Source organism: Gymnoscopelus microlampas (genome assembly GCF_963454915.1).
Source record: "Gymnoscopelus microlampas genome assembly, chromosome: 7".
NCBI classification, from domain to species: Eukaryota; Metazoa; Chordata; class Actinopteri; order Myctophiformes; family Myctophidae; genus Gymnoscopelus; species Gymnoscopelus microlampas.
The window spans coordinates 42,048,051-42,071,752 of record NC_139944.1 but is presented as its reverse complement, the minus strand read 5'-3'; the positions used below and the strand labels follow the sequence as shown (position 1 = coordinate 42,071,752).

The 23,702-nt window shown below is 42.4% G+C and overlaps 1 protein-coding gene across 4 annotated transcripts in view; it reads left to right on the top strand.

Moving 5' to 3' along the window:
• The window catches only part of LOC311049476 (tensin-2-like), a 48,102-nt gene extending 24,604 nt beyond the window's left edge, over nucleotides 1-23,498 (top strand). For 2 of the 4 annotated variants that reach the window (XM_084063052.1, XM_084063055.1), the window contains 24 exons: nucleotides 7,040-7,072; nucleotides 7,311-7,357; nucleotides 7,460-7,643; nucleotides 8,100-8,150; nucleotides 8,492-8,614; nucleotides 8,728-8,792; nucleotides 9,042-9,125; nucleotides 9,613-9,725; nucleotides 10,411-10,471; nucleotides 11,994-12,069; nucleotides 12,321-12,450; nucleotides 13,761-13,826; nucleotides 14,981-15,097; nucleotides 15,304-16,701; nucleotides 17,197-17,350; nucleotides 17,548-18,470; nucleotides 19,082-19,213; nucleotides 19,737-19,829; nucleotides 20,007-20,084; nucleotides 20,437-20,514; nucleotides 20,761-20,929; nucleotides 21,120-21,188; nucleotides 21,514-21,543; nucleotides 22,051-23,498. In XM_084063052.1, the coding sequence (XP_083919178.1) occupies nucleotides 7,040-7,072; nucleotides 7,311-7,357; nucleotides 7,460-7,643; nucleotides 8,100-8,150; nucleotides 8,492-8,614; nucleotides 8,728-8,792; nucleotides 9,042-9,125; nucleotides 9,613-9,725; nucleotides 10,411-10,471; nucleotides 11,994-12,069; nucleotides 12,321-12,450; nucleotides 13,761-13,826; nucleotides 14,981-15,097; nucleotides 15,304-16,701; nucleotides 17,197-17,350; nucleotides 17,548-18,470; nucleotides 19,082-19,213; nucleotides 19,737-19,829; nucleotides 20,007-20,084; nucleotides 20,437-20,514; nucleotides 20,761-20,929; nucleotides 21,120-21,188; nucleotides 21,514-21,543; nucleotides 22,051-22,195 (4,419 nt within the window). In that variant the 3' untranslated portion in view covers nucleotides 22,196-23,498. The remainder of the gene's footprint in view (nucleotides 1-7,039; nucleotides 7,073-7,310; nucleotides 7,358-7,459; nucleotides 7,644-8,099; nucleotides 8,151-8,491; nucleotides 8,615-8,727; nucleotides 8,793-9,041; nucleotides 9,126-9,612; nucleotides 9,726-10,410; nucleotides 10,472-11,993; nucleotides 12,070-12,320; nucleotides 12,451-13,760; nucleotides 13,827-14,980; nucleotides 15,098-15,303; nucleotides 16,702-17,196; nucleotides 17,351-17,547; nucleotides 18,471-19,081; nucleotides 19,214-19,736; nucleotides 19,830-20,006; nucleotides 20,085-20,436; nucleotides 20,515-20,760; nucleotides 20,930-21,119; nucleotides 21,189-21,513; nucleotides 21,544-22,050) is intronic. The other 2 variants (XM_084063053.1, XM_084063054.1) reach the window with 2 other exon arrangements.
• The last annotated feature ends 204 nt before the right edge of the window (nucleotides 23,499-23,702 follow it).

The window sequence follows — 23,702 nt, the reverse complement described above, 5'->3', positions numbered from 1 at the left end:
TCAAAATGGCATTAAATAAGTGCCCCTGCCAATATTGATAATGTTTTATCCACACGGCACCCATACTGTTGCACCCCTACTACTCCAGTGATTGTATTGGAGACTGAATATCTTGATAAGACCAAGGAGTTGCTAGTTGTTTTTTTGGAGAAGGAAGGGAGACTTGCGACCTCTGGCTAATTAGTAGAACACCTTGATTCTTTTAAATGTTAGCATTTTCAAATACTCTAAAGTTGGAGGCCAACAAGGATGCAATATTAATGGAAGGCAACCAGAGGCATTTATTTTGAATACGGCTGAGGACATTCGGAGTGACCGAGGGATTGGTGCACTTCTACACTGTGCTTCTGACCTTTTCTATCTTTTGTGGGGTATGGATAATACCACAACTAATTGAGAGATTTGTGCACCCTGCATCCATAATCACTGGCTGTACGCACTTACTTCCAGAATGGAAAGGAAGGCGAGAAATTATACATAATAGTGACCTTTCGCTCTCTGCAAACTCTCTTTTCCAATTGCCTTTCGGCAAGAGGTTGCAGAGCATCCAGTGCATAACCTCTTGCCTACGCAGTAGCACCTACTTGGACAGAAGGCTCCTGAACTTGCTGGGGGTGTATTCACACACACACACGCACGCACGCGCGCGCACACACACACACACACACACACACACACACACACACACACACACACACACACACACACACACACACACACACACACACACACACACACACACACACACACACACACACACACACACACACACACACACACACACACACTCACTCTCTCTCTCATCTGCATGGTCTTTCTTCTCCATCTACTGTATATCTTTCCTGTTTTGTTTGTCCTGTGTGAAGACTGGAATCTTCGAGCTGTAAACTCTCTGTCTCTCTCTGTCTCTCCCCCTTGCTGTGTGTGTGTGTGTGTGTGTGTGTGTGTGTGTGTGTGTGTGTGTGTGTGTGTGCGTGTGCGTGTGCGTGTGCGCGTGTGCGTGTGCGTGCTTCTACATTGTTAAAGTGGTTAATAATGGTGATTACCCCAGCAGTGGCTCCCTCTGCCATGCAATAACAAATCACAGTCTGTCTATCTCCTCCTTGTCTCCATTTATTTCCCCCTGTCTGTTTTCCCTCTTGTCTTGCTTTCCCTGCCACATTCCCTTAAAGTCTGAATTCCTTCACTGTCTCGTCTCTAACACCACTTTGTTCCTGTCACATTTAGTCTGTTTTAGCCTGGCATGGCCAGACTAATATCACTGCACTATTAGTCTGGAATCTCTGTGTGGAACCTGCATTTCCAAGAGGCACTAATGCCTCTGGTGATAAACCCGCCCCATATTTGCATACTGGGCCCTGATTGGTGCCCCACAACTTCAGGGGCAGCAAAGTCCAATCACAACAGATTGGGGCCAGACTAATCTGCCGAGGCCTTTTTTTCAATTTTTTTTTGCACTGGCAGATTTGTCTGGTTTCCAGGCTAAGTCTGTTTACTTTGTCTTTTGTGTTGATTACTAACCTTTGCAGCAAATTGTTTGTTTCCAAAGTCCAGGCAGATTACACATATTATTAACAGATGAATGCATTGACAAATTAAACAAATACATCTTGTGCTACAAACCTGCCTGCAAGCAATAAAAACATCTCTTCTTGGTACTTACTCATCATTGCCAGTTTGCCACCAAGTTTCATGAACATCCGCCCATCCGTTCTCACTTTTGACCGTGCATGAACATTTGCTCATCCATTCACAGAGATACACACACACGCACGCACACGCCCACACACACACACACACACACACACACACAAACAGAAGAGATCGATTACAAAACCCTGCTGCGTGCAGTATAATTAAATGTTCCAAATGTTCCATTGCTATTATCACAGGATAAAAAGGAAAGAACATGCAGGACGAAGGTCACTTCAAATGCAAAACAAACAGTAACTGAGGATATTAAATGTTGCCACAGTGGGTGTGACTGTTTCTTCTATGATTTGGAATAATGGCTGCAACTGTTTCTTGTTCTATATGGTTTGGCAATGGCTGCTACTGTTCTATGGCATTGGTTCTCAAACGTTTGGACCAAATAAGGGTACATTTGGTTCCATTTGTACACTCTGGGAGTTACAGACCTGTAATGGTCCATTTGGTACTCCCTCAGGGAACTCTGAAAGGTGGTTCAGATAATGGATGTTACCGTTTGGTCTTCTGTAGTTGATATTGGGTGTGACTGTGTTTTCTCTTCCTCTTTGGTTCTGATGTCAGTTATTAGTCTCTTTCCTGTGTAGGTCATGTGTTGTGGCGTGTGGACTTATATTTTGAAGGTGACATGCGTAACTATTAACTAACGTAGGGACATGTATGTAAAAGCCAAGTGTATTGTTTGTGTGTGTGTGTGTGTGTGTGTGTGTGTGTGTGTGTGTGTGTGTGTGTGTGTGTGTGTGTGTGTGTGTGTGGTTGCACATGGGTAGGTGGTACTGTATGTGTCATCTATATGAATAGTCATACACTGGTTGTGCGCACTTGTGAGTGTGTGTGTGTGTGTGTGTGTGTGTGTGTGTGTGTGTGTGTGTGTGTGTGTGTGTGTGTGTGTGTGTGTGTGTGTGTGTGTGTGTGTGTGTGTGTGTGTGCGTGTGTGTGTATGCAGAATGAGGCCTCAGGAAACGCCTGTCTAATTGGCAGGAGATGTAATCTGTGTGTTGACGTTGTGCATTCTCTGTCCATCCCTTCATCCTTATCCTGAAAGCGACGTGGGGCATGTATGTTGTAATATCTCACTGTCTTTGATAGGGAAATAAAAACATCAGCAACATCAGCATCAAAAAGATCTGCCGGTGAACCATTTATTTAATTCCTCTTGATGAAAACTAAAGAGGGAATACTGGGGGTTACTGCGTACATTTTGTGGAATTCCAAACTTTGCCTGCACAATAAGGTCATTCAGTCTCCCTTGGTTAAGTTCCTACATGCTCAATGTACCACCCAAGCCTTCCAGCGTCATTAGATCAACAGAAAACAAACAAACTAGGGCACTGGGGGGGAACTGATGTCATGTTTTAGCACATTGGTTCTCAAAGTGGGGTCCGGGGACCCCCAGGGGTCCTTGGGGGGTTCCAGGGGGTCCCCAGCAAAATGTGTTAATATAGCATCACAATAATTTGAACCACTTTAACCTTTTATTCTTTGGCTATTCAAAAATAGCAGATCTACAAGCTCATAGCGTGGCACCGAGTGCCACGCTATGAGCTTGTAGATCTGCTATTTTTGAAAAATCGTGAACATTTGTGCAAATCTTTGAATATATATTTTTCAAAGCGAGCATTTGTAACTCAAATCTTTGCCTCTGGGGGGGGGCCCTGGAACAAAATATTTTCAGATGGGGGGTCCGCGGCCAAATACATATCATTTTGGGGGTCTTTGACATGAAAAAGTTTGAGAAACACTGTTTTAGCACACAGAGCAAGGGGGAAATACAAGGAGGTAATTTTACAGTTACTGTTTCTTTTCTGTTGTTTTGGTTGTAGATTATTTGGTTACTGCCAGGGATTTGACTCTTGAACCTGTCAACTGTCACCTGTCAACACCTGGTGGACCTCTGCCACTGCAGGTCTCATCAGCAGACTATAACTCTGTTGACCTTTGGCCTTTCGAATAGGCCTTGACACACAGGGTTATAAAAGGTCAAATGGCCCAAGTGAGACCAGAATAGGAGCTTTGAAGGAACTGAGTTTGGCTCCTCGGCTCGTTTCCTTTCCTTAGTCGACGTCAACATGTTTTCTTGGATTATGTCACCAGGGGTTCACACTTTAAATTTAGCTTTGTGTGTTTTTGCTGGAAGCTCGTCTTGCGTTGGTGAATGTGGTGATACACACTCATGAGCCGGGTCAAATAACATAGAATCTTCTTCTTGTTAAAGCTTACAACCCAGGACTTGTTTTAATGAATAAAACATTATTTTAACCATCCTATATGGTAGAGTATGTTAATACAATATAACTAGCAGTGGTTGAAGGTGGTCTCAGACAGAATCATAATCAACTTATTGTCACATCACAGGTTTACAGGTGTAAGACAGTGGGTGAAATTAGTTTTTGTGCAAGCTCCATCGTTTTTGTTATTTCCATAAAAGAGAAAGGGAAGAAGAAGGGGGCAAGGGGAAAAGAGAGATAAAAAAAAAAACATATTCACACATACTATATCTATCCGGGGCTGTACCTGAGGTAAGACAAAAGGTGCGTGAGCATAGCAGCAGATATTTACTGTACATGATATGCTATGGATGTTAGTTAAGGTGTGAGAATAATACAAATCAGTGCGTTGTACATGGGATTAAGGTGTGTGTCGGTGTGTGTCGACCGCATAGTCTACATAAGGTATAGCTGTCACTGGAATAATCCACAGGTAGATCCATGAAGAAGAGCAAAAGTCCATGTCCAGCCTTGTCAACATGCCTTGTTCAGCAGTCTCACGGGAGCCGGGTGGAAGCTGTTCATGAACCTGGTGGCGTTGCCCTTGATACTGCGGTAGGCCTTCTTGCCTGGCCGCGGTCATTGTAGTGTTTTGTGGCTGGGGTGGTGCCTGTCCTTGATGATGCGCTGGGCTTTGACTACACACCTCTTCTTGTACAGTTCCTGATGCGCAGAAAGCTCGCCTCCCATTATGCGCTCTGCCACTCGCTATAGGTTTTTCTTTTCAAACCCTTGCAAAATATCAAATCTTCTTTGCTTTTTGCTTTTTTACTTTATAATATACAGTACATATTGCTTAGTCAATTGCCAATTGTTGAAAAAACGAATGAAACATTCTAAATATATCCTTTTCTAAATATATATCCTCCTGAACCCCTAGAATTTTGACACTGACTTACCAGTGTCTTAAGCTTCTAACTGTGGAGTCTAATATTATATTGGAGACAAACTATTTTGATTGTTAGAATGTGTTGGACACTGTTATGATCTATTTGGATGTAGTCTATAGTGACTGTAGCCATGGCTGTTTGGGTGACCTCTGCGTCAAATGTTTTATGTCTACGTGTGTGTGGTTTGGCAAGTTAGTGTTGGCTCCCTGGCATAAGGACTGTGCACCACATGTGGAGTAATAAACTATGTCCCTCTCTGCTCTCCTTCTTCTTTACGAGCAAAAGAAATGTCAATATTATTGAGTACCTCTTATTATACTGAGTGTATGTACTTGTATCTGATCAGTGTGAAAAAAAGAGTCTTAAAGGGTAAGACCACTTTGCTAGAGGTTTGGGTTGTGTAGTTACCTTGCCATGATGTAACTCCAAAGGTGGGCAAGAAATAAAAAATAATTGCTCTATTGATTAGAAATTGATAATTCAAAATATGCTCCTCATTGACTTACATTGTATGGTAAAACAGCTCTCAAAGTCACTCTTTTACGACATAAACGAACGCAAACAAAGTTGATTCAGACAATATAGAACATCACCAAACCCAGTACTGTTTTTTTTTTTAATAAAAATGTCAACTTCCTGTTGATTTTGCCATTTTTAATAAGTAGAAAACCTGGACTGGATCCGCGGATCCGGATCCAGATCTTCAAATAGTAAAATCAACAGGAAGTTGACATTTTTATAAAAAAAAAAAACAGTACTGGGTTTGGTGATGCTCTATATTGTCTGAATCAGCTATGTTTGGGTTCATTTATGTGCTAAAAGAGTGACTTTGAGAGCTGTTTTACCATACAATGTAAGTCAATGAGGAGCATATTTTGAATTATCAATTTCTAATCAATGGAGCAATTATTTTTTATTTCTTGCCCACCTTTGGGGTTACATCATGGCAAGGTAACTACACAACCCAAACCTCTACCAAAGTGGTCTTACCCTTTAAAGCTCAACTACTGCTAGCAGGAGTAGCTGGGGGGGGCATACTGTATATTGTATATTCACTGAAGGAAGCAATAGGGTTCATCTTGCAATCTGCCTATTATGAGATATTGTGTTTGCAATCTTGACATTTTTGCCTGAATGTCAATCCGCTTGCTACATTTTAAGATACTGTGTGTGAAAATTGGATATTTTGGCATACGGGTAGTGCTAGAGGAAAGGCTATTCGGTCACCAAAAGCAGTAGGGTTGTTCCTCCACAGAGCATGAATGCGCTCAACAAGTTTTATGGCAATCTGCCCAGTAGATTTTGAGATATCTAGTGTACAAATGGATATTCTGGCTTAAGGGGTGGTGCATTATCATTAGGGGCCATCATCTGGGGCACAGCAAGTGCACAGCACAAATTCCATGGCAATCCAGACGGTATTTTATGAAATATGTTGTTTGGGAGTCAAATGTGAGCATGTGGAATGTCTGGCCTGATGGTGGCTCTAGTCTAGAGGAAGGGCCATAGAGTCATCAAAATTAGTAGTTGTCATCACTAAGGGAGCATGAAGGTGCACACTTACAGCATTCCAAACAGTAGTTTTTGAGATGTGGTGTTTGGGTTCAAAATGTTGAACGGACAGACGGTTGGACTGACACAGCCATCCCTAGAACCCTGCCAGCTAGAAAAGAAGCAGTGATAAATGAGTTGAACAAATACAGTTTAGTTTATCCACCTTAAAAAAAAAAGAATGACCAGTGTCTGAATTTGTAATAATATAAATCTATATAAATATACTATTTAAACAATTGCTTGCTCAATTCATTTTTGGACATGAATAATTCCCATTAGTTCTGTATATGTATGTACTGTATATTGGGTGTGTCCATGCACGTGCATGCTTGCGTGCGTGCGTGCATGCGTACACAATACACATACTCTGGCATCACGGCTCGCCAGCCAATCATGTGGAACGGATAAATCTCCGCTGACAGCTTCCTCTCCAGACCAGCTGCTGCAGATGACAGGAAGAGAGTGAGAGTGAATCTTTCTGTCCCCTCCATCAACACTCCTCCTTCCTGTTCATCCCTTCATCCCTATGCAGCTGCAGCCAATCCAAGAGCATTAAACTAAGCACATGACGTGATTTCATTAATGCTACATAACCTAACCTATACTCCATTTCACTTTCAGGTGACAACCACCTGTATCTCAGCCCCAGACCTGGTGAGTCAGTACACATATTTATTATTAAAACATTAATAATAACAATAATAACAGACACAACAACAAGAACAGCAACAGCAATAATAATACATTATTATAGAATATAGAATATAGAATATAGAATAATGAATCAACAAAAAATATCTTCATCTCTCTCTATGTCTCTCTCTGTCTGTCTCTCTGTCTCTCTCTCTGTCTCTGTCTCTGTCTCTGTCTGTCTCTCTCTCTCTCTCTCTAGGGTGCCACTAAATCTACATCACAGAAGAAGAGGTGCTCCTTGCCTAGGTACATGTATATGGCCAAAGTGAATCAAATTGTATTTAATTAGCTTTTTCACAAAATGTTATGTCATCAGAATATTATAAACCATAACCATCTGTCCTGCAGGAGTAAGAGTGTGGAGCGAGTCATGGAGCGAGTCATGGAACGTCACTATGACTTTGACCTCACCTACATCACAGAGAGGATCATCTCCGTCTTCTTCCTGCCCGACCTGGAGGAACAACGCTACCGCCGGAACCTGCAGGAAGTGGCCGCCATGCTCAAGTCCAAGCACCAAGACAAGTTCATGGTCAGTTGCAAAAAACGACCACCACTGATACATAGAGAATTTAATTTGCGTCGTTCATGATGCAATAAGGATGACTTGCCAGCTCATAAAAGCCTAATTGAATGTGAAACAGAGTTATGGCAGTAATGATTGCTATTAAAAGCTTTTATTCTAGCAAAATAAAGGCTTTTTGTTTGTTCATTGGCATAATTATCCATACAGTAAATGTTATTGTTTTTGTATCTTAATCTGTGAGTGATTATAGACTATTGAGCTACCGAATGCTTCACTTCCCAGATCCTCGTAAAATTTATAGTTTGCCACTGCACTTTACAAATGTAGTGATTTAATTGTGTTTGCACAATGCGATCGGCCAATCATTTCAGTATATGGAACCAATGTTAAGCCCTCCATTTTGTTTAATGTGAATGAAAATCCCTGCTGGCTATTAACAACAAAAATCTCTTCTTTGACCAGCTCCTGAATTTATCAGAGAAAAGACATGACATCACCAGACTTAACCCAAAGGTATGACATTCTGTTATGGAGTATATTACATCAGATCACGCACTGTTCAAGAAATAAACTGTTACATGTTTCTAAATTCACAAAACCTTGCGTGCGTGCGTGCGTATCACTGTCCTGGGCATCGTGTGTATTTATTCCCATATATGGAGATTTGGACTGACAGACAAACACAAACAAACAAACACAAAAACAGACACATAAAAATCCTTTGAAAATAGCCGATCTACAATCTCACAATACTTTAATGTATGTTTTGTAATAATAATCAAAATCTACAAAGTAAGTTTGTTGTGTCTCGACACTCTCCTGCCTGAAATAAAATGTTCTCCTCTCTGAACCAGGTGCAGGACTATGGCTGGCCTGATCTTCATGCCCCACCACTGGACCGGATCTGTGCCGTGTGTAAGGCCATGGAGACATGGCTGTCCTCTGACCCCAACAATGTGGTGGTCCTTCACTGCAAGGTGGGCAACACAGGGAGGGCCTGCACCACTGCACACACACCTGCTTGTTCTGCAGAATATTGTGGAAAGAGTTCTGTATATCACATGATAACTTGTGCTGTTCATTCTGACAGGGAAACAAAGGGAAGACTGGCGTCATCGTGGCAGCCTACATGCACTACAGCAAGATCTCTGCTGGGTAACCTACATCAGTATTTATCACATTCATCTAAATATTATTTATACCTATCTATTCTACACAGAGCCTGATGATTATTGTACGTACTGTAGGTACATTTACTATACCCACAGCTGAAACGTATTAGCAATTTGGCCCGTCTTAATCCTGCATCCCATTAAACACTGCATGACTTTTCCATATTGTACATTAACAGTACATGTATTCACTTGTTTAAATATACTGTACAATACATCTATGTGTTTACAGGGCAGACCAGGCACTCACTACGCTGGCCATGAGGAAATTCTGTGAGGACAAAGTTTCCACTTCTCTGCAGCCTTCTCAGAACAGGTGTCTAATACTGTACCATACACCGTCTACACATTATCCAAGTTTCTGTATCTCTCAGATTATTATGATTTCTTGCCTTTCCTTCCCTGCACGGTTTCATATCTGATTCTTTCAGCACTGTGCCGATTTAAGACATCAGAATCTGTTTACACGTCATGTCATATAGCACTGACGAAGGTCCTATGACCGAAACTTTTGCTACCTTTTTCACAATGTGTTGCGATGCAACGCATTGTGACCTTGTAGATCGGATATTTTCAAATGATGATTTTTTTTTTTTGTGAAATGGGACATTCTGCACAATGAGTACTTTTACTTTTGGTACTTCAAGTATATTTGAATACTTTTGTACTTTTACTCAAGTACATTTTGAATATGGGACTTCTACTTGATACGTTTCCTTAAGTAAAACATGTGAGTACTTTTTCACCACTGGTTAAGGTGCAAATAAGTTAAACTAAAGCCTGATCCATGTTCTACCCACCAGGTACATCTACTACTTTGGTGGCCTGCTGTCTGGTTCCATTAAGATGAACAGCAGCCCTCTGTTCCTTCACCAGATCCTCCTTCCCTCACTGCCCAACTTCCAGGTTGGCGGAGGTCAGTGTTTGACCTTTGACCTCCTACAACACTACACATCTGAGTATTGTAGTCTCAAACATTTTCATGCCATGGACCCCCAAATTAATTTGTATTTGGTCGGGGTCTCCGCCAGGTCAGGTAGGTTATTGTGGGCCAGCAATGTTCGAAATGCGGCAATCAGGATGGAATATGAAAAATGTGACAGATCCGTCTTGACCACATGACTATTTTTTTATTTTTTTTATTTACCCAGGGTAGTAGCTGAGCACAAGTGCTCATTTTCAGCAACGCCCTGCACATAGAAACACACAGACAGACAGACACACTATAGAGATAATGTGTACAGATTTGCAGGATCTTGGACAAATTCTTTCGGAGTAATATCAAAAAATGTGTTTAGCAAAATTCGGCCTCCTGGTGCCGGTATAACAGGCCGATCTGAAACATTCGGAGCAGAGGTTGTGCTCTGGCATCCAGGGAGTGTGTGTGCACAGTTTCGCTGCAATTGGGCCTATGGTGCCGGAGATTAGCTGTTCAGAGATGGACTCACACACCGACGGACGGACGGACGGACGGGCGGACAGGGTGCAAAACATAGTCTCGGCCATGCCTTCGGCCTGGCGGAGACAACTAAGCTCTTGCATGTCTGCTATCTGTTTGTCCATCGTATTGTCCTTGTGTCCTGACCCGTCTCTGTCTGCAGGTTTCTATCCCTTCCTGAAGATCTATCAGTCTCTCCAGCTGGTCTACACCTCAGGCATCTAGTAAGTATTATATGCCTAGTCTGACCTTGTTATCGTCTACGAATTGTTTCATCAGACATTGTGTACACCACTCAACTCAACTCAACTACAGTATTTTATTTATAAAGCACATTTAAAATGACGGAAGCCAACCAAAGTGCTATACAACACAGCAAGAGAACAACAATGACACAGCAAAATATACAACAAATAAATGACATGCAGCAATTGAATACAAGTTAAAATACGCACAGCAGAAAACAGTGAGATGGAATCTATGGTCTTGGGGTGCCAGATTTAGCTGTGCTCAAAAGCCAGAGAAAATAAATATGTCCACTGGTTCATCTGGTTCCATGTGTACACTAGAGTTAAATCAACACTACAGATTTGACAGTGTAGATAAATTGGTGTCCCAGATGTACACTCTCAGAGTTAGAGACCCGTAAGGGTCCATTTGGACTCGAAGTTGAGAACCAGTGATCTACATAATTGTCTGCTGAACCAAGAATAAAGAAGAGGTCCAGATGAGATCACAGTACCAGGGCAGGTACCAGTCAAATAGTGAAGAAAAGCGGCACACTCATTTCTCCTTTGCTTATTTACTAACTTATGTATTTGGCCGCGGACCCTATCTTAAAATATGTTGTTCCAGGGAGCCCCAGAGGCACAGATCGGAGTTGAAAATGTTTGCTTTAAAACATAGCACACATTTCCAAGATTGTTCTAAAATAGCAGATATACAAGCTCATAGCGCGGCACTCGGTGCCGCTCTATGAGCTTGTATATCTGCTATTTTTGAATAGCCAAAGAAATCCTAAAATGACACAGATGCGTTCCCGGTCTAAATGGATTAAACGGCCTGAGCGCAGTGGCTGTTCTTCGTCCCTGGTCTGCTGTCATTGTTTAGATATCTGGTGCTCTGTGCTTACTTTAAAGTAGATGTTGTTCACATGTTGTAGGAGCCAAAATAATATATCTTGCTTGTTGATTTTATTTTTGTTTGGTTTTCCCCACGCTTTGTTTTGACGTCTCACTTCCTAATTGATTGATTAGCTCCTGCTGTGTGTCTCCTCATTATATCTTTAGTTTATGTCAGGTGTGTGTCTCGGGCAGCCGTAAAGGGGGGTGAGCTAGGCTCAATGTTTTCTGTTGACCGTTTACGTTTGGCGTTTACGTTTAAGGTGTTTTGCCTTCAGTTTCATTCATCTAAGTTTCGGTACAACATTTTTGGACCTTATTATTATTTCATGTTAATAAATCACCTTAACAGCAAGACGTTTTCTAGTTTTGTTTGGTGTTGGAAACGCATGACACAGTTCCTGCTGAAGCTCAGCCTCTTAGCGCTACTTTTTTTAATATTGGGAACACAACACATGTGTTTGCGACTATATGACGTCATGTTTTGATTGGCTTTACGTACCGTATGTTTTGTGAGCGTATACGTACCCATGCCTCTGACTTGTTCTAACCGACCGTGTGTGTGTGTGTGTGTGTGTGTGTGTGTGTGTGTGTGTGTGTACGTGTGCGTGTGTGTACTGTGTAGTGACCCCCAGGGTTCCACGGCAAGGAAGCTATGTATGGCCATGGAACCAGCTCTACTGTTGAAGGGAGACATCATGGTGAGGAATACTACATCTTTAGATAGAAAACATACCCATGTTTATGCAGACATCGCTCTCAACACCCGTACTATTTTGATTATTACCATATTTAGCCTTGAACCCTAGCGTACGTATTCTTGGGCCAACAATCAGTGAAAATGCCAGTTTCTGAGTGAGCAATATCCAAATCAATCAATCACTCAAGTTGGTGCAGGCAGGGTTCAATTTGCATCTTACATTCTGTTCTCACCATGTCTCCCTCCCTGCAGGTGAAGTGCTACCATCGGCGGCCCCGTGGTTCTGAGAGAGAGGTCGTGTTCAGAGTACAGTTCCACACGTGTACCGTTCACGGAGCCCAGCTGTGGTTCGGCAAGACTGAGCTGGACGTGGCCTGTACAGGTAGGGAGTCCGAGACGTGGACCGAGGTCCTGCTACTTAGTTTATAATGACTGTCTGAAATACCATTTTGGAACAGTCCTGTTATCTTTTCCGTCAATTGCAGATCTATTTTAGAGGGATTAGAGGAAAGTATATAAAGGTAAAGAATGAGTAAATATATGGGACACTGTAATCTGTCACACAGCTAATGTTTGTGCCTGCAGAGAGAGCACAAAAAGAAACAGGACTTGTTTTAGTGGAAAGCTTCTATGCACATTTCCATGTTGTTTGTGGCTACATAATTCAAAACCCTCTTTTTTTGTCTTTTCTTTTTGTCTTTTCTTTTTTCTGTTGCAACATGCAAAATGCACTTTGAAACAGATAACAAATGACAATGTCAGATGAGAAGAAACAGAAGGAGCTCATGCCTCAGTAAACCGCATTCCCCCTGACACAGGAGATACGCTCCAAATAGATACATGTACATAATGCACTGTTCATAATTAATAACACACACACACACACACACACACATCGGAAAGCAGTGATGGAAGAAGTACTCACATTTTATACTTGAATAAAAGTATCAATACAGCAACAGGGTGTAGAAATACCCTGTTGCAAGTAAAAGTCCTGCATTAAAAATGCACTTGAGTAAAAGTGCATAAGTATTGCCATCAAAAATACTTAAAGTACCAAAAGTAAAAGTACTAATTTTGCAGAAAGTCACATGTTTTCAAATGTATAAAATGTATAAAAAATCTTTTGAAAATAGCACATTTACAAGCTCACAATGTGTCGTATTGTGACATGTTGAGAGCTTGCAGATCGGCTAGTTTCAAATAGCCAAAGTATACATAGTACTGAATTGGCTAATGTATGTTTTGTAATAATAATCTGCAGAGTAACTTGTTACTAATGTTTAGAAATAATTGTAGTGGAGTAAAAGTAAAAGTATTACAAAATTGGAAATACTCAAGTCAAAATACCTCAAACTTTGACTTAAGTACAGTACATGAGTAAATGTACTTAGTTACTTTCAATCACTGTCTGAAAGACATGCTGCGCTTTAGTTCTTGGTTGTTGATGGTAGATTTTTACTTTGATGTGCTATTGATGCTGATGCCATTTCTTCTTTAGCCCTCGTCTGTCTCACTGATAATTGTATAACATTATATACTTATATCCTCCTGTTGTATCTGAATGCCATATCTTCATATTACACACAAATAAAAACATATTATATTCTATTTATTTGTAGACGACATAATTGATTGCTGATTTTAATGTTATTTGACCTTGTATGGCTCAATGTCATTGTCTGCCTGCAGATGATAGGTTTCCTCCTGATGCTACTGTTGAATTTGTGTTTTCCAATGCACCGGAGAAGATTAAAGGTAACGATCATGGGCGTGCATTAGTGTGTGTGTGTGTGTGTGTGTGTGTGTGTGTGTGTGCGTGCCCCGCGTGCGTGTGAGTGGACTCAATATATAACATAACTTATTACATGGCTTGGTTTATAAGTGTCCTATCCGTCCTGTCTGTATACTGTAAGTGTCCTATCCGTCCTGTCTGTATACTGTAAGTGTCCTATCCGTCCTGTCTGTGTAAGTGTCATATCCCTCCTGTCTATGTAAGTGTCCTATCCGTCCTGTCTGTGTAAGTGTTCTATCCGTCCTGTCTGTATAAGTGTCCTATCCGTCCTGTCTGTATAAGTGTCCTATCCGTCCTGTCTGTATAAGTGTCCTATCCGTCCTGTCTGTGTACTGTAAGTGTCCTATCCGTCTGTGTAAGTGTCATATCCCTCCTGTCTATATAAGTGTCCTATCTGTCCTATCTGCCAATTATGTATCAGCCATGCAGCCATTTCGTGATGGTTCCTGTCTTACCTCACTTTGACAGTGGCAAAGACACTGTCAAAGTGACGCCATGTATTTATACAGTATTTCACCGTATTGTCACGTGTCACGTGAGGCTTGACCAATCGGTGTGTCATATTTAGAAAGTGAAAACAATACTCTCCTGCGGATAGTAATAATATGTCTAATCAAAGATTTTTGCTGTATCCAACATGGCAGCCATATAAACGAACACACACATTTAGTGCCTACAGCTAAGCAGTACACTCAAAAAAGTTTGAAAACATTTGAGGCGAGAAATAGACAATGCAGTAACAGAATATTTATTCATATATGATCAACACTTCTCCTACCGGTGTTTTCCGAGCCGACCATGTTGCACTGGACACACCTGGCATGAATTAATGGACTGCTTTCATTACCGTAAGCAATGAAATCCTCTTAAAATCAATCAAATCGTGTTATTGTTACTTCTGGGTCAATTTAGTCATTTATTATGTAGCCATGTAATAAGCTGGATAATTAACAGGGAGTTGGTTCATTAGTGAAAAATCACCCTGTCAGGCTTTATTTCTCAATAACTCTCCGTTGATTATCCCTTGCATAATATAACATTTACTTGTAAAACTAAGGTGAAAATGGTGCATATTTTAATTCATTAACAACTTAATGTTTTATACCTGCTTTACAAGGTCGTGAGTATCGTAAGAATGACCCTGCCATCAAAGTGGACTACAACATCTCAGACCCTGTGGTGAGATGGGACTCTTATGAGAATTTCAACCTGCACCACCAAGACAGCCTGGAGAGTAAGACACTTTAATAATTATCCATTCTTCATCCAGCGATACACACGCACACGCACGCACACGCACACGCACGCGCACGCGCACGCGCACGCGCACACGCACACGCACACACACACACACACACACACACACACACACACGCACACACACAGACACACAGACACACACACACACACTCATCGCATGCTCTTCTATTCTTCCGGTAGATATCTCTCACACAAAGGGTCCCCTGGATGGCAGTCTGTACGCCCAGGTGAGGAAACGTCGCGGGCCGTGCTCACCCGCCTCGGGGACGTCGCCTAACGGATGCCTTCCTGACAGTCCCACCGTGAAGCCCCAGGCTCCCACTCCTCCCAGCCAGACCCCGTCTCACGGCCATCCGCTGTCCTTCAGCTCGGACTCTGGCCACTCTTCGGCCCAGTCCGATCACCTGGAAGAACCCTCTCTCTCCCCTCCCTGTCAGGACAGAGACGAGACAAAATGCCCGTCGAAGAGAGGAGAAGGGGAGAACAACAAAGCAAAGGGAAAAGAGAGGGACAGGGAGACGGCTATTTTGGACGACGGCGACCTTTCCAGCCCCGGGGGTTTGAGGCGTTCGTCGTGTGGAAGATGTGGGGAAGGGGGACAAAAGACGGAGAGAGAACGATGCCTCGCCAAATGTCACTGCTGCAGCAGCACTAAAAACAATCCCAAAAGTCGAACGCTGCCGGCCTTACCGTCCAAGTCTGTCTCCCCTCCTCCCCTCTGCCATCGTCACAGTGCGCACCAACCGCTGCCAGAGCTGCCATGGGAACGCCAGCCCATACCCCTGCCCTGTCTGCACAGCCCCTGCTACCCGTATTCCGCCCCGGAGCACGCTCACCCACACAGCCACACCCTCCCGGCCTCAAACAGACTGTGCACGGGGGAAGACTGTCATCTCTTCCACTATTCCGGCCACGGGCCTTCCTCTCGTCTCTCCCACCAGTCGCTGCCCTCCAGCCCGTACAGGGAGGTGTTCTTTAGCCCTCCCGCCACGTCCCCCGGCTGCCCCTGTCAGGATTGCACGAACAGGCGGGAGCACCAATCGGCGTCGGTCAGAACTTTCCACCCTCTGCACCCCGACCAAATAGAAAGCCAATCACATTGGGCCCGCGAGGCAGGGGTGCAACAACGCGCGAGGCAGGGCCCCCCGCTGTGGGAGGCCGAACAACCCTGGGAGGCCGAGAGAGAAGCAGAGTTCTGGCAGCGAAGGGTGGGGGGCATGCCGTCGTATCATGCCTGCCACTCTCATTTAGAGCAGAGGCAGAGCCTGGACCAGCGAGGCTTTGTCTTTGGGCCTCACCAGAACTACGTCGGCCCCCACTCCCTCATGGACATGCGGGACGGAACCAGCAGCGGTTACAACACCCCTCCGCAGCCTCGCCACTCCTGCCCCTGCTCCCCATATCAGGCCTCCCCCGCCGAGAGCCACGAGAGCCGGGGCTACGCCTCCGGATACCAGTCTGGATCCGGATCTCCTCTGCCACCCACAAGCCCCAACCCCGGAGCCTCTCCTGGAAGAGGCAGCGTGCCGGAGAGCCCGTCTGGAGTCCGAGATCAGCAACGACCTGAGAGTCACATTGGTGAGTAATTAAGCACTGTGCACTGTTGAGCCATCTGTTGGGCTTATCTTTGATACTGTGTGTGTTTTTTATATTAAATAGAACTGAAACAACAACACAAAATATTACATCAATGATGTAGCACTTTAAATTAGTTTATTTGTTTATTTAAACGGATCCTCATTAGCTGACTCCTTGACGTCAGCTAGTCTTCCTGGGGTCCAAGGCATTAAAATACATTAACAAAAATATATAAACTATGACAGTGTATTACAAAGAAATACTAAAAACAGCACAAAATAATGTTTTTTTTTCTTCTTTTTTTTTTACAAAAGTCGAGTATCACATAAAAAGGGATAAAACAGATTTAAAAAGTAGCACTATCAATCTGGTATGTAAGAAAAGATGTTATTGTATGTTTTGAGTGTACAGTATATGAAGTCGAAGTTTATGCATTGCCTCTATTACTTTACTTACTTACTCTAATTTCTTGGATCATCTCACCTCATCTAAAAGAAGATCACACTCAGGCTGACATGGAGGACCATGCATCACAAGGTTCAGTAGAGAAATCAGACTCTAACGGGCAGGTGACCTGTTCCACGCCTGGACTGGATTCGGATCAAGATTACACTGTCATTAGCAGCAGCCCAACACACACTGAGGATAGGTGGGTACCTAATCAAAACAGAAAATGTGTTGTGTGTGTGCATCTATATTTGTTAGGAGCTACAAAATAAACATTTTCATCAGGAATACTGCACTCGCCATTTCTGACGCAAATCTCGCTTTTATCTATGCCACAAATCTCAATCTAAGTAGTTCGAATCTGTCTGTGTATTTTTCATACTATGTCTCTTCTTCTAGTGTAACAGAGGAGAAGCTTGCCGATAGCCCAGAGCAGAGAAGTCCCCCACAGACCCAGGATCCAAGCCAAGGAACCTCAGCCTCTGCATCTGTGGACTCCAATGCCAATAGTGACAGCACTGCCACGCAAACACCAACAGAGACGACAGTACAAAGCCAAAGTTCTTCTAGCACACCCAAAGACTCGGCACAGACAGGCGATCTTTCCCCGGCTTTGAGAATAGAAGAAAATGTTACCGGGGCCGTAGATGGATCTAGCCCATCAGAAACATTGACCCGGACTCCCGTCGCTCGGCCCAGGTCCATCCAACCAGTCTTCCCAGGGATCCAAATGCAAATCAACGGCTCTGCCATCCCTGGCGACAGCCAATGCAATAACAATAGCCCTTCGTCCAGTCACAGTTCCACTCCAACGTCTCCCAATGGCACCCCAGACAGACGGTCATCTCCTCAGGCACCCTCATTGGCTGTAGAGCCGTCAGCGCGGAGACTGACCCCCGACACGGCCGACACCAAACCGCCCTCACCTGTGCCGGACGGATATATCACACCGACCTTCCCCATGGCGTCCTACTACTACCCATTGTTGAACGTACCCCGTGTGCCGTACACAGGGTACACGGCCATCACCATCCCCGCTGTTCAGCCTCCGCTCCCGGAGAAGAAGCGCTTGTCGTCCACGGCGGGCGCACCGCCCCAAAATGGACACAACTCCCTTCTGAGAATCGCGTCGGCACCGGCACCGCCAAGCCCGCCACACCACGTGACATTCTCCACCTCTGCGGGAGATGTGCCCCCACCTGTGAGACGAGGGTCAACGCAGTCTAGTGGGACAGAGACGGACAGAGACAGCAGAGTCAACGCCAAGTTTGTCCAGGACAGCTCCAAGTACTGGTACAAGCCAGGCATCTCCAGAGACCAAGGTGAAATCAGAGAACCAAGCAGCAGAACCAAGTGGAAGTGAATGGATCTAGAAATAGGATGATGTCGAACATGTTTTTATGATTATCATCACTTGGATTGCACAGTAGTCTGTTTCATCCGTTGTTTACTTGTACATGGATGCTAAGTATCTTCTTTAGATAAATGCTAGATTTGTTGTTGTCCTGTTATCCTCCTATTTAATTGTTTACCAATACAGCACACAGCAAAATCCTCAGTGTTAATCTAACTCTGAACGTGTAGAACTTGATCTTTTTAGTACTCTCAGGCGGCCTCTAAACCCATGTGCAATTCAATGTGCAATTCATGGTGCTATACTGTATGAGTGTGAAAGGGGTGAATTTGCCCCTTAAGTGGCCGTCTTTTTAGCAATGGTCTTCGATGGGAACGGAGCGTTTTCACACGGAAAGCCGCGCAATGGCAACAAAACACTCCGTTCCCATTGAAAACCATTGCAAAAAGCCACATAATGCAGAATGTTAGGTGTGACTGTACCCTAGAGTTAAAGATACACAAGATTGTATCACGTCACAACTGCTTCTCTCTTTCTGCCCCTACAGCATCCTTACTTTTTCTGTTTTCTCCACTGTAGCGATAGCAGTGCTCAAGGACAAGCAGCCAGGTGCTTTCCTCATCAGAGACAGCAACTCTTTCCAGGGGGCCTATGGCCTGGCCCTCAAGGTGGTCACCCCACCTCCTAATGCCAACCTCACTGGCATCAAAGGTACAGATCATAACTAATGCAATATTCATTGTACATCATTATATTGCAGTGGTTCTCAAACCTTTTAATTTCAAGGACCCCCATAACCCTCAGAGTTACAGACCTTTAAAGGTCCATTTAGACCTCCTCAAGGAACCCTGAGGGTCCCTTGACCCAACATTTGAGAACACTGTTTTTTTGTAACGTATTTATTTTGTAATAAATGTTTTATTTTTTACAAACAAATGTGCTTACAAATGTTGCTACAAGTTCTCATACTTGTGGTCTCTGTTACTCATTGGGAAAAAAATGTGAGAGGTGATTAGTATTGACATTTAAACTTTCTTTATTTTCTCATTTGAGTTTGACACATTGTGTATATTGAAATTTAATTCAGTCAAGGCAAGCAGTGATATTATGGTTCTTAAGGCTTGAACAATCTGAATCTTTCTATTTTCTCCCCTCGTCGTCATAGCACTATCACTATGCAACATACTTTCTATGGTTGTAGTGTGAAATTTATTTTTTTGTCCCTCTCTCTCAGGGGATCCACTGGAACAGCTGGTCAGACATTTCCTCATAGAGACTGGGCCGCGGGGAGTTAAGATCAAGGGCTGTCAGAATGAATCCTACTTTGGTCAGTTATGTCTCCAACACAACATGGATGATATATTTAGCCTGGTTAGGCCAATAGAATGCAATGAATGTCCACAGTTCTCAAATATACTGTCAGCTAAATAAAATAAAATAATGTCATGTTTCTTTTATTCATTTTTTTACTTACCCAAATCATTATCCTTCTTATCTCCTTCAGGAAGTTTATCAGCCCTGGTTTACCAACATTCAATCACTCCCATCTCCCTTCCATGTGCTCTGCGCGTCCCAGAAAAAGGTCATATCAATTTAATTTCAATACATAAGAGTTTACGTTTAGTCACAAAATGAGACAGACTTCATTTGAAAAAGTGAAATTCTGTAGATTGGTCAGAGATGCTATTTGTAGATGCTGTCTAGACTAGATGACTCACTCCATGGACACAATTAATTCTGGATCATATGTCTGTTATGTTTTATTTATTGTTATAACATATGGACTACCTGTTTTTAGGTTATTATTCAGGTTGTTTTATTTGTATCTTCTAAGAAGGGATTGTTTATGTATTTGTGTGCGTGCGTGTGCTTTGTGCTTTGTTTGTAATCTGTGTATTTTATTAAGACTGAACAGAGCAATGATTATGTTTCAGATCTGGTGGGAGAGCTTCAGGAGATACAGAGTGCCACAAGCACCAGCACAGCAGCTGATCTTCTCAAACAAGGAGCAGGTAAAAAAGGGGACTTTTAGGTTGAGTGAGTTGTTTAATAATGCCTGGAGTTATTTTGAATTGTTCAATGTTACAGATTAGATTAGATTACGAATTTATATTGTATCGTATTGTACTTGATTTTATTAGATTTCATTTTCACTTATGATCCCCTGGAAGAAATTCAAATGTGATTTCAGAATGATGACACATAATGATGTAATGCTAATCCATGTGAATCCATAATGCTCTATGTTTTGCATCCAGCCTGCAATGTGCTTTACCTGAACTCTGTGGAAACTGAGTCGCTGACGGGACCCCAGGCCATCTCCAAGGCAACCAAATGCACCCTGGCTCTGAGTCCTCGTCCCACAGCAACGGTGGTCCACTTCAAAGTGTCAGCTCAGGGCATCACCCTCACTGACAGCAAAAGGCGGTACGTTGAAGGGACTAGCTGGGGGTCTTCAGCACACTTTTGTTTATCACAAAATGATAGTTCCACAACTAGCAGATTGGTTAAATATTAAAATAAAATTAAAAATTCCAGCCTCAAGAAATTGTAATACACTCACCACTGAAATTGTAAAAGTACTAATGACGTGAAGATGTTGTGTGTGCCCATCCAGGCTATTTTTCAGGAGACACTATCCAATCAACAGTGTAACCTTCAGCAGTCTGGACCCCCAGGACCAGAGGTGGGGCTTTTGTATCTTGAAAGAAACACTGGCCGCGTTCTCTTACAATGATGCTCTTAATGACAGAAACTCAAGTGGGCTCCTTGTTCTGGCTCTGTTTATTCTCCTGCCACACAAACAAACTTATATTGTATTTTTATCATTTCAATATAAGTTCTCTTTGTGATTTGCTTGTATGCTTTGTTAACTGTGTGACGTGGATGAATTAGTAAATAGCGCTATTGTCAGTGGCTACTGTTGTGTAAACCAATCCTATCTACGTCCTTGTTGTCCAAGTTTTTCTAAGTCTGGTCTCTATGTCTCCGTTTGTTTGCCCGCGCTTCAGGTGGATTAATTCTGATAGTCCGTCATGCAAGTAAGTGCTTGTGCCTCTATGTGTTTCACTTTTGCAAGTGACAGTAAATGGCGCTCTGTACTGTGTGCTGATTTATGCATGGCTAATCGTACTTGCATCTGTTTGTCAGACATCTTTGTGAATTTGCCCTATTTACAGTAATGCAAACTTTTTTTTTACCAGGTGTTCTGTCATATAGATGGTTTCAACAGCCTATTATTTCTAGGAGACATGTGAAAACACTTTGTCGACATCCTGTCAGCTGTTTACACCACTAGCAAATGTAAAACAATAACAATACTAATAGTAATCTTTTTTTGTAGGCTAGCTCATTAGAAAGTTAGCAAACAGCTTTTTCCGTGACATTCTATATTGTTTCCCAGTGCAATGTTTATAAACAGGAAGTTCACATACTGTAGGCTGCAATGTTCAGGGCTCCTGTGTTATTGTTTACAGCTTGAAACTGTCCATATTGTTTGTTTTATGCCTCCCATAACCTCTTTACATGGGGTCCTCTCTCTACTACAGAATGTTTGGTTTTGTGGCAAGACGGACAGGCAGTGCCACAGAAAACGTGTGTCACCTGTTTGCAGAGATGGACCCAGAGCAGCCAGCTGTAGCCATTGTGAACTTCATCAACAAGGTCATGCTGGGACTACAGCAGCGTAGATGAAGACTGCCGCCCACACAAGAGAGACAAGACAGACAGACAGACAGACAGACAGAGCTCTCTGACTTGATGGGAGGGATTATTTGGATAGAGAAAGACATTCATAGGTCATTCTGAAGATGTGGTGTTTTTGTGAAAGAGGTGAGTGTTTATGTGTATGCTTGAAATGTGTGGCATTGTGTGGTGGTATTGCGATGGCTGTGATTGTGGGTTTACTATGAAATTCAGGCTGATGAACTGGTCTAGGGCACAGTAGTGTGAGTAAACCCCCAAAGAGTCACAGAACTTTGATAGCCAAATGAGATTCAAAGATTTTTCTTTTTTACTGGCCCTTTACTCATTGTCATTTGTCTTTCATGTTTCAGAAGAATTCAAATGTATAGCACGCCTTACAAAGCTTTTGACTGGCATCATTTACCATAGTCCATTGACGTTTTTTACATTCTGCTTTCCAGTATCATGATTCCACATATAAAGCTGCAGATGCAACGGCTCAGAAGGTTATTATTAATGTACCAATACTGTATTTGATATTAATGTTTTAAAGTGTCAGGTGATATCAGTGCAACATCATTCCCGAATTCTGATGTTTCAAAACCAAAGAAAGTAAAAACGTAAGTGATCAAATGGATAAAGTGAAGTTATGAGGCATTATACTGAGTAAGAACGATGAGATGGTTAGACATTTAAACTGATGTTCAGAAGAAGAACTTTGCTCAGTGTGTATTCATCCACCCATGGTACTTGCTCACATATTTGTCCAATTGCTAGACAATCTACATATTAGTGTTTTTTTCTTCTTTTCTTTATCCCGTTTAATATAGCACAAGACATATTATGCAACCTTGGTGCACCATAGGCTTACAAAAACTGTTTAAAATAAATAGAACCTATGTCTGGTTCATAAACAACAAAGGTTCCAGCAATATTCTGTTATGTGGTAAATTATGAGTAAAAAAAGTCAAACTATCGCTTGATGTCCACACACATCTAAATCTAACTATCCAGGACCATGGGCCATCATACAAATTCTGTTTTTGAATTTCACCTCAAGCCAAAGATTTAATTATTATGTTACAGTATTTTTGAAGGCTTGAAAAGTGTTGTTGTTTTTATGTGTTTGTTTGTTTGTTTTTTGTATTATTTTTGTGTTTTGGTCATTGTGTGTTTTATATAATACGGTATTTAGGTGGCTTCAACAGGATTCTTATTTTTCATAATGGAGCTTTATACAAAATAAATAATATATTTTATGCTTCTGACGTCTATGAGGAAAATGAAATATTTCTATCATATTTGACAGGAAAATAAAATCTCAATGGAAAACAAGTGTATGCTTTATTATTGCAGATGAACATACTGAGCTATTTCAGATGTGCATTATTATATTTTGAGATGGGCCCTAATAGTGAGACATGCATAAGATGGCTACAATATGGCTGTTCAGTGCCTTGATGACACTGATAATTTCGTACATTACGTTGCTCTGCTCTGTATGAAGACAATGAAC